This window comes from Mesitornis unicolor, unplaced genomic scaffold, assembly GCF_000695765.1.
Source record: "Mesitornis unicolor isolate BGI_N332 unplaced genomic scaffold, ASM69576v1 scaffold18546, whole genome shotgun sequence".
In the NCBI taxonomy this organism is placed as follows: Eukaryota; Metazoa; Chordata; class Aves; order Mesitornithiformes; family Mesitornithidae; genus Mesitornis; species Mesitornis unicolor.
Window position 1 is genome coordinate 1 of NW_010190499.1, and position 10,983 is coordinate 10,983.

The window sequence follows — 10,983 nt, forward strand, 5'->3', positions numbered from 1 at the left end:
AGGCTGCTGGCCAAAAACTGACCTTCAAGCTTGATGTCACAGGTGGGAGACACATCATGTCTGAATTACAGTGAAGGATAATAAAGTAATACCTCTAATAGCTATTAGACAATAACTCAGTTGCAATAGTCTGGGCTTTGTTGCACTGTATAGGGTTCACCTTATTTTCTGTTCCTGATTGCCTGGGCCTGTAGAAATGGGATTATTTGGCTTCAGCACGGCACAAAGGTCTATCTCATTCTTAGTCTTTTTATATAATAATTGCAGGTACAAATGTAATAGAAATAATAATCAACGTGTTATTTAGATCACTTTTGTTTCTGGGATCCTAAAGGTTGATTCTTGAGCACTGAACCTCTTGAAATGAAAGATCCATTAAAAAAATCAATTTCTTGTTAGATTCATGATCCCATTTCTGAAAACTGAGAGACTGGAATATGCTTTGTCATTTGCAGTTTCGCCAGTGGCACTCATTGAGATGGGTTGAAAACTCAGCACTTTTTCTGAATTTGTGCTGTGTTTGCGAACTCAACCTTCTGAGATGCCTCATTACTTCTGTCAGGTGCCAAACGTCCCTTTGTCATAAAAGATTCCCAGCAATTTGTCTTTTTGGAACAGGATTCATGAGATGCTCAAACAGCTTTAAGCATGTGATGCTAAAGGGAGTGTTGACACTGCCAACAACCTTGGGTACTTTGCCAGCCACGATCCTGACCTCCCTGAGCACTACAGGGAGAGCATATTTCCTTCATCCCTTTGAAAGTCACATTTGTGACAGTGGAAATGACCGTGAAACATCTATTCCAGAAGCCCATAGTGCTATTTGTGACCTTGACATTAAGTAAAAGCAATTTGAGAGCTCTTGGTAATACACAGGACAAGATGTTATTTGGGAACATTTGAATTCAATGTTTTTTGCATAGGGGCTTGCAATCATAGGATTGATGTCAAGGACCCTCTTGGTCCACACAGAAGGGTAGATATTGCCCAGTGAAGGTGATTGGTTTTGGCAAGTGGCAACCTAAATATTTTCTAAATGCCTGCCCAGAAATTTGTAAGACTGATCTCAATTTAACCCCTCAATCAGTATTTCCTTCCTTTTCTGCATTCAGAGCCAAAACCTGCATTTATAAACCAGGAAAAGGTCCAGAAAGAGGTGAACGCCGTCCTGACTGAAAGTGCCACCCTCAGCTGCGAGGTAGCCCAGGATGCAACCGAAGTGAAATGGTACAAGGATGGAAGATTACTCATTTCCTCCAGAAAATTCAAAGTAGAATCTGTGGGCAAAGCCCGGCGCCTGGTTATAGAGCAGCTGGAGAAGAAAGATGCTGGAGAATACATCTGTGAGGCTGCAGGCCAGAAGCTGACCTTCAAGTTGGAAGCAACCGGTGAGGACTCACCTAAGCAGCTCCCTGTGTGGCTCAGAGGAAAATTGGGAATTCCCTATCCAGTGGCCCTGGTGCAGCTCTCATTTTCCCTGGAGCAACATTGGTGAACCGCATAACAACTTAATTTAAATCTTTTTAATTCATCAGTGAGGGGGTGGGAAATACAGCTGAGGACTGATTTTGGCTATGGAAATGCTGCATAGTTTTTTTTATTTAGTGTCTTCTTCACACACCCCATTGACCAATCTTTTTAAGTGGTGGGGAGTTTTGAAGAGCAGAAATAGAGCTATGGAGAAAGGTGACTAAGAGAAGCTGATTTGCTGCCATGTGTGCCCCAAAACTGCCCAGTTTTGTGGCAAAGCATTGTGCAAGATAAGAAGCCAAGATAAAGAGAATAGAGCGAGCAGAAAAGAAAATAGGCCATAAATTAAGTACTAGCATATTAATATTTCTTCACAGTTAGATCTCAAATCCTAAAAATGGGATAGGAAATAATCACACAGGTCATTTTACATCTAAGAAACAAGCTTTTTGTGGGCAGCTGATAAAATGTTTATTTGCATTTTCTTTTCTTTGCTTCTCTTCTAAGCAGAAGCTCTGATTTCCCTGACAGATGATTTTCTTCCTTCCCTCTTGGCAGAAGATAACAACAGCCACAAATATTCAGCCGTATTCCCTGGGTTATTACAGATTATGGCTGAGCTGGTGGTGTGAGTCATGAAGAAAGAGTAATAGAAAACTTCTATGTTAAAGATTTGAGATTTAAGTTATTGGTTTTCCTGTTTTAATGTCTTTCCTAGAACCAGAGGCTAAATTTGAGAAGAAAGTTGTCCAGAAAGAGCCTCTCATTGTTCAAGAACATGAAAGCATCACGCTGACTACTTCAGTAACGCCTGAAACCGCTGCAGTCAAGTGGTTCAAGGATGGAACAGAAATCAAGGCGAGCAAAAAATATGAGATCAAGAGTGAGGAGGCATCCAGGACCCTGACGGTGAAGCTGGCTGAGAGCACAGACACTGCCGTGTACACTTGTCAGACAAAGAGTGACAAGCAGGAGTTCAAAGTGCAGGTGAAAGGTGAGCACAGAGCTGCACACAGGTCGTGTCCCAGCCCAACTCCTACATTTCCCTCTTGGTAGGGTGGAGGTGAAGTCCAAACTCTCTCTAAAACTGATCCAGCCTCAAGGCTTGAGTTGCTGCTGAGGCTGCTGTGACTGCCTCACTGTGGACTGGCAAAGTTCTGCTTCTAAGGACTCAGTTTTTGCCCTTTGCTGGTCATTTGGGAACAAGGAAGCTGATTATGGGTACTTCTCCTGGTGTCTGCTCCCCACTGTCTTCATGCTGTTTGTCTCTTCCTAACCTGGTAACTGGTCATGGCAGAGCCTTAGGTCTCCCACACCAGTATGACAAAGCCGATGAGGTGGTAGAGGGATGTTGTGTGAGGAGATGGTTTGTGAGTTTGTCACAATTCAGGTCCTTTTTCCCCATGTATCCTCCTCTGTTCCTGGGATGGTGCAGTTGGGATGTTGTTCCCTAGTCAAGGCTAAGGCTATAAGCTGACAAAAAGGATGAAGTACAGCTTCTCCACAATTGGAGACAAGAGGGGTGATGCCCTAGAACATCAGACACCCACACTGGAGATGTTTGCAGCTGAGATGCACCCACTCAGCACGCTTTGGAGTCATTGCAGAGGAGTAATTCCTAATGGGTCATGATACATCCAACCTATTGAAACATCTCTTTCAGGGTAAAAGAAATCACACCCTCGATTTCTCTGACACCATTGGTTGTGTCTTCAGTGACAGAAGAGACAAAGGTGTCAGAGCTTATGCATCCGTACAGATTCTTACCCTTAGTCAGGCAAATCAGCCCTCCATGTAAGAACACCACATGGTATCATCAGGTAAAAGAGTAGGAAGAAAGAAAGGCAATAACCAATCATGTTTAAGACACTATTCTTGCTTTACAGAATGCTACTGATACTAAAATACCATGTCAGAAGAATCTCCCTAAATTTCCACATTTCTGGTTTGTTTCAGTCTGCCCTGATCCCCAAATCTGTTCTGGGTTGGTTTATCAATTTATTTTTTTAAAAAAGTTAGCCATAACCAGTTTCTTGGAGCAAGCTTTTTATCATTTTGTTTCTCTTTTTCCTTCTGTGTCCCAGAAATCCCAGTGAAGTTTGCCAAAAAACTTGAGGCCGTTAACGCCGAGCTTGGAGGCAGCGTCTCCTTGACCTGTGACGTGAGCCATGCCAGAGGGAAGGTGGTGTGGCGCAGGAATGGAATCGAGATCAAGCCCGGCAAACGTTTCCAGATCCATGAGGAAGGGGTCAAACGAACCCTGACAATAACGGGGATCCGGGCTGAGGATGAGGGCGAGTACTCCTGTGAGTCCAGAGATGACAAGAGCAGCGTTACCGTCACCCCCAAAGGTAGGTCCCTAGAACTGAATCATAATAATGTAGAGGCAACCTTGGCTTTCATCCTCAACCACTACAACTCTGCAACGCTGAGTTTGTTCCTCAAACCTGTTTGTGAAGAATACCATGATTTTGGGACCTGTTTAGTTCACGTCTCTTAATATGTGGACAAATCGACCTTTGTATTGCATTTAAGGCCAGAATGAAGTACCCCAAATCTAAGATGGGATTTTTTCCCCTCTCTTTGCCTTTCTCTTCTGGCATCTTCAAACACAAAACTTACTCAGAAATGGGAAATTCAATGTCCCATTATTGTGATCACTTACTGTAAGTAATAAAAATTGATGCTCCAAATAAAGTCATTGAATCTTTTGGCTATTTGAAGGTGCTCACGCTGTGTCTCAAAGACACGCTTCTAAATGCTTTATTCCTATCTGTCAGCTCCCAGAGTGGTGAAATTTGTTACAAGTCTCAACAGCGTGGCCTCTGAGGAAGGAAAAGAGGCTGTCTTCAAGTGCACCGTCTCTCCCAGTGATGCCGTGGTCACTTGGCACAGGAATGGTGTCAAGATTGAAGCCAGCAAGAAGTATGTGATTTTGCAGAAGGACGCCAACCACAGCCTCACCATCACTGATCTGACGCTGGAAGACGCAGCTGAAATCTCCGCCAATGCTGAGGGTGTAGAAAGCACAGCCAATCTCAGAGTCCGAGGTAAGAGGCGATGATGCTCCTTTGACTGCCTGTCACTGATGTTGTAACTTGTGTTGTTTTATGTGGCCTTCCCTCTGCATGAGTACATTAACGACAGGGAAATTTTGCTTTTACATCATTAAATAGAGATGCCCAGAATGCATTGAGACTGGAGATACATGAGCCATCATCTTAATTCTCTATGAAAGCCTGTTTTTTGGATCTTTTACATACTTATTAATATTTCCTCTGTTTGGCAGAGGCCTCAATCTCATTCAAGAAGAAGCTGGAGCCCAAAACAGTTGAAGAGAGGGACACAGTGACCTTGGAGGTAGAGCTGACCAAGCCTGCAAAGGTGAAGTGGATGAGGAACAGCATCATATTGAAGCCCAGTGAAAAAATAGAGATCAAAGCTGAGGGAACAAAGCATACCTTGGTGGTTAAGGACATCACCTTTGCAGACAGGGGCTTCTACTGCTGTGAGAGTCCTGATGACAAGACCCAAGCCAAGATCAATGTAGAAAGTAAGTTGAATGATCTCCAGTTTTATAAATACCCTGGACACGGTTTGGAGGTGGATTCTGGTCTCTTCCATTATCATAATGGCCACTGCTACCCTCCCCTCATGGGGACACAGGAACACTACCATGGGCTTGGCCATCAGTCAAATGACTGAGAGGAGGTGGGAGCAAGGGCACTAAATTGAGAGTGGCTGGTCATGCTGTTGACTATTAAGCTTCTTAACTGATTCTTCTCCTTCCTTTGCAATGTCCCTCTCTGGTACTCACACTCTGTTTTTTTCCTTCTTATGGCTTTTAGCAAACCATTTCCTCAACAGCCATCCGTTGCCCTCATTCTTCTCTGCCAACCACCTCTTTCAGAATGTCTCTTTATATCTAATCAGGGTTAAAAAACCTACAAGATTGAATCTTCTACCTGAGGGTGCTGCCCTTTCAAGTTAGCTAATGGTGGCTCAGCTGTAGCACTGCACTTCTGTCCCTTTTCCTACATCATGATTGTTACAGGATACATGAAGACAGGATTTAAGCGCTTAAGGGCCATCTAATTTTGTCTGTAAAACCCCTGTCACCAATTGATACTGTGTAAGTCATAAATAATAGGTAAGGACGGACTTGATAACCGACTTCAAGTACATAAAAGGCTGTTATGAAGTGGAAGGGAACAACCTGTTCTCCATGTGGAAATAATGACAGGAAATAATGGACTTCAATTGCAGTGAGAGAGATTCAGGTTTTGCAATAAAAAAGCTTTTTAATGGTTGGATGACTGAACTGGTTGTCTGGAGAGGTTTAGGAGCCTCCTTCATTGGTTTAAGGAAAGGTTATTGAAATACCTATCTGGGATGACATGAGCTGAGAATGTCCTAGAGCAGGAGAGAAGGGCTAGATGATTTTTCTAGGTCTTTCCAGCATTATAATATTGTGGTCTTCTGACGGTATCAAAGATATAAAAAATTGATGACAGACTGTCTCGTATAGAGCAGGGTTTGTCAAATCACTCTTGTACACTGCTCAGACAGCTTCATCTTCAGAATCTTCCTGCCTGAAAATTGTCAAAACCTCGCTGCTTTAACATCCTTACATGGGCCAGTTATCACTTTTATAGGCAGCTGCTTTTCTTATTTTCCCCAAACTGAATAGCTCTACAAAAAACCACAGACCTTACCAGTCACTAGCAGCTGGTAGATCAGAATCACACGCACACACAGAATATTAGGAGTTGGAAGGAACCTCGAAAGATCAGGCTTGGATTCATGCAGCCTAAATCCACAACGCTTTCAGTTCTTTCTGTAGTCAACAGAGAGATAAAAGAAGACCTCTAAAGAGTGTTTTAACTCTTAGATGCAGTAAATTACCTTCTGGAGTGTCTTTCTCACTATGTAAGGAGCCATGGGTAGCTACAATCCTGTATTAGAACTAGATTCAGGTTTACTGTCTCAGTTAAATGGGATGAACTGAGTCCACAGAAGATAAAGACAAATAGCACTTCTGTGGCCACAATGTTTTGGGGCAGTATGGGGCAATTTGCTGCTCCATCCTCTTTCACACGTTGCATCCCAAAGGCATGTTTTGTCAGACTGGGTTTCCTTCCAACAGGATGTTTCAGCAGTTTGGTTTAGATTCAGTTGTATCTGATTTTAGGCACTGGCTGTTGCTGTAGCGAAGTTGTGCAAACAAAAATGATGGAACAGGGTTTATATAGGAAATAATTGGGTAGTCCTGATAGCTGCCAACAGTGTTTTGTGCAAGGTGAGTCATGCAAGCACGTATGTGTATCTGTCTCTGGTTTATAAACATCCTATTCTGACGGAGAGAGAGGATTTGGGTTTGAAATAATTAGGTAGTCCTGATAGCTGCCAACAGTATTTGTGCAAGGTGAGTCATACAAGCACGTATGTGTATCTGTCTCTGGTTTATAAACATCCTATTCTGACGGAGAGAGAGGATTTGGGTTTGTGCTTCCCAGGCACCCAGCTGCATTCTCATCACTTACACTTAGTGTCAAGTGAAAAGTAGCTCCTCCACTGATGAACTGAGGTGGTTTCATGCAGTGATGGCAACTCAAGGTGATCCCAGAGTGACCGTGATCAAAAAGGGCAATTGCCTCACTGTAGCAGGGAACTCTTCTGTGTGTGATCATCCAAGCCTTGGTTATGAGATGCAGCAGGAAAATACCAGAATCTCACTAGGCTGTATGTATCCTGCATCCAAGTCCTCCAGCACCAAGCTTTCACCGAGCAAAAGCAAGACTCTAAAAGTAGAAATTATGCTCCATTTTTTGGCATTTAAGCAAATGGCCTCTCCTCAATAAAATGTGTTAGAGCTTACACTGAGGTCAGCAGAAATCCCTTAAATGCTCACAGTTTGGAGAATTGAGTTACTATAATCTGGTGCTCAGCTTTAGGTGAAGAAGCCTGATTTTAGAGGACCTTAATTTAAAAACCACAGCACTGGATTGATACTGTTTGGTTTGAGACTGCTTTCAGAGCAAGGTAAACATGAATACTAGTTTCACATAGTGACAAACTATTTAATCCACTACAAAAGCTGCTTCATCAAAAGGTAAGCATCGGTTCTTATCTTAAGATACTAGGAGATACTAAAACCAACTGATCTGCTCAAATCAGTAACATATCTGGCTGAATACCTATTTTCAGTTGTGACCAGGAGGAGATATTTATGGAAGACTTAAAGTAAGTCATGAGTAAAGTGGTTCTTTCTCTGATACACCTCTAAGCTTTCAGCAGGGAAAAGCATAATTAGGTCAGTTAATTATAGCAGAAATTACACTGGGAATATGAGTATTAAATTTCAAATCTCTGAATAAAATATTGTCTAATAAAATAAATCCTTTAAAAATTCTACCGTTCCCCAACTGTCGCTGCTTTATGACATCTTGGGTTTTTTTCAGTCCTATGTACACCACCAGGTGTGGATATATCCAGGAGGCCCCTTACTGAGTTAGAATTGGCTATGCTATTTAGTTAATGCATTTTCAAGTCCCTTCTGCTATCTCCTCAGAACAATTTCAGTTTGATCTTCAGTCTGTTCACTATTTGAGGGACTGGAGTATTTATTGACCTAGGGGAAAGGCTAGACAGTAGCAGGTATACTGGGTTCAATTTAGGGAATTACCATGGGACGATAGGTAACAGCTGCAAAATCGGTTCAGAAATCAGAGACTAATGCAATTTCCAGTGAGCAAAGCCAGAAGAGCTGGTGTCTTGGTTTGGGAAGCAAAGAGCAAGCTCCTTGGAAGTGTCTTTACTTCCCTCATTTGTCTGGTTCAAGACACATCCTTGGGGCAAATTTGTGTTTAAGTAGTGGTGACTTTGGAGAAGGTTTGCATTCAGATTCCACCTGGATGTGGATTATCTCTGTTAAACATGCACTAAAAAGATCAAAATAACCCCAGGGGACCCATAGGGAGCTGAAGGTTTCTATGAGTAGTTCATGGCTCTGCAGAGGGTTTTTTTGTTGTTTTTTGTTTTTAATTGACAGCTTAATTTCTTTTAAGGGTGAAACAAGTTTAAACACTAAATCCATTTTACTTGTGGATAGGGCACTGATGTCTTGTAGTGGGAGCACATAATATCCACCCAAAACACGGATGCTCTGTCCCCAACCTATAAGATGTCAGCTCACTTCACACCACATCACGTTTTGTTGTTTTTTGCTTTTACGAAAAGCTTTCTCTTTTCCCTGCTACTTCCCTCCCTTGTTTCATCCTAGTTGAAAAGCTAAAAAATATTACTTATTCCTTTATTAATCCCTATTGATCATCTTCTTTCTCTTGAATTATGCCTGAAGAACAACAACTTTCAGCAAAACCTCTCTGGGTGGTTTGTAACTCACTCTGGGTGGTTTGTCCCTACAGGACAGGGAGTTTGGTCCCATGGTAAGTAGAATCACAGAATCATAGGATGTATTGGGCTGGAAGGGACCTTTAAAGCTCATCCAGTCCAACCCTGCAGTGAGAAGGGACAATGTCACCAGATCAGGTTGCTCAGAGCCCCATCAAGCCTGACCTTGAATATCTCCAGGGATGGGGCCTGCACCACCTCTCTGGGCAATCAGTGATCTGTCATCCTCATATTGAAGAGCTTTTTCCTAATATCCAACCTAAATCTCCCCTTTTCTAGTTTAAAACCATTCCCTCTCGTCCTATCGCTACCTTGTCTAGTGAACAGCTCTTCCCCATATTTCTGGGGAAAAGAACAGCTTTATCTTCTTGTAGAGTGTTTCTTCTTGATGGTTACTGGTGGCCACCTTAGATAGCACAAGAATCTCTCTCCACCTCTGTGTGTGTACAACTACAAAGCTCATTTCTAGCATAAGCAGTGAATGAGTGTGGTGGAACTTGCAATGTTTGGTTGAATTGTTTGTCCCAGATGAAAGCATCAGTTTTAGGAACAGCAGCCATACCAGCAGTATGGTCATGAGCAGGCTTTATTTCACGTAAAGGTGGTTGTTTAATTCGCAGATACCAATTAATTAGCAGCTACCCACATGAGGAATAGGAATTGGAAGTCCTCAGGCTATTTTTTCATGGCTCTCGGTGTGAGATCTCCAACTTGTCCCTGTTGGTTTTTACAGTGAGGCAGATCAAGCTGGTGAAAGGTCTTCAGCCCCTCGAAGTCCCTGAGAAAGGCACCGTCACCTTTGAGGTGGAGGTATCACATGAGGACGTGGAAGGGACCTGGCAGAAGGATGGTGTTCGGCTGAAGCCTGCCCCAAATATCAGTATCGGTGTCCTGGGGAAGAAACACTCACTGACTCTTTCATCGGTGGCTCTTGAGGATGCAGGACTCATCTCCTTCAAAGCAGATGGCATTCATTCATCAGGGAAGCTCACCGTGACAGGTACACAGGCCCTGGTTGGTGTGGGACATGGTTGTCTTCTCCTGACCTGGAGAATGAGCTTTTAAGAGAGTGACAAGCTTTCTTTGTAACTGCAAAGGGTGCTAAGCACTGGACCATCATCAGGAACATATTTTAAACATGGAAGCTGAGCTCTGCCTGTGCCAGGTGGTCCTGGAGACCTAAATCCCCACTAACTGGACTTTTTTTCTTCTTTTTTTTGCAGAATTGCCTGTGAAAATCAGCAAACCTTTGGCAGACATCAACATAACTCAGAAGGACAAGGTCACATTTGAGTGTGAGCTGTCCAGGCCCAACGTGGATGTTAAGTGGTTTAAGGTACAGCATTTGGCAAATAGGGGTATTTTAATTTCTGACTTCTCTGGAAGGATATGAGAGCCTTTTAATTTCACTTCCAGGGATTCTGAGTGAGCCTTTGCTACACAGCTCTTAGTATTGCTTTCTTGTCCTTATGTTAATTTACTTGCCCAGTTCATCACTCTTGTTGTTATTTATTTACTGAATGCGTTTATCAGGTTGAAAGTTAAACTTTACAGTGAACTCCTGAGCTGTTGTTGATTTTGGAGATCAGCTCAGGCATTTAATGAACCTTCCTTGAAGCTCAGCTGATACTTCCCTTAAATGGGGATAACAGCATTTCTTCAAGGTAATGGCCGATAGGTGCTTATTGCCAACCCTGTTCAGTGCCTTAAGCCTTCGAAATAGGTGTCTTAGGTCAACTAAAAGGTGCTCATGCTCTTCAGCTATTCCTACTTCTGGAAAATTTTGCACTGTGCTTAAATTTCAGTATATATTCCAGTAAGCACAGTTCCATTAAGTCCAATGAGGCGGGTGAATTAAGCAAAGCTGAATGTTTGTCTTGCTTGGTGCAGATGTAGAAGAGTTGACAGTGATCTGCTTTGGCCTTTTCCCTTCTAGGATGGGAAGGAGCTCCGGCAAAGTAAAAAAGTGGGGATTGTTTCCCAGGGAAATAAGAGAAGCCTCGTTATTCACAAGTGTGAATACGAAGATCAAGGAACCTATACCTGTCAGGCAGCTGAAGACAAGACATCAGCTACCCTAAAGGTTCATGGTATGTTTGA

At 42.8% G+C, this 10,983-nt stretch overlaps 1 protein-coding gene across 1 annotated transcript; it reads left to right on the forward strand.

Annotated features, from left to right (window-relative positions):
* Positions 1–1,112: 1,112 nt before the first annotated feature.
* On the forward strand, positions 1,113–10,973 carry LOC104542199 (obscurin-like; the record flags this gene model as incomplete). The annotated part of the gene is made up of 8 exons (XM_010186423.1): positions 1,113–1,388; positions 2,189–2,464; positions 3,555–3,821; positions 4,251–4,520; positions 4,760–5,023; positions 9,617–9,883; positions 10,107–10,219; positions 10,820–10,973. Coding segments are annotated over 8 exons (1,887 nt in total), but the record flags the coding sequence as incomplete, so codon positions are not given.
* Between the last annotated feature and the right edge of the window lie 10 nt (positions 10,974–10,983).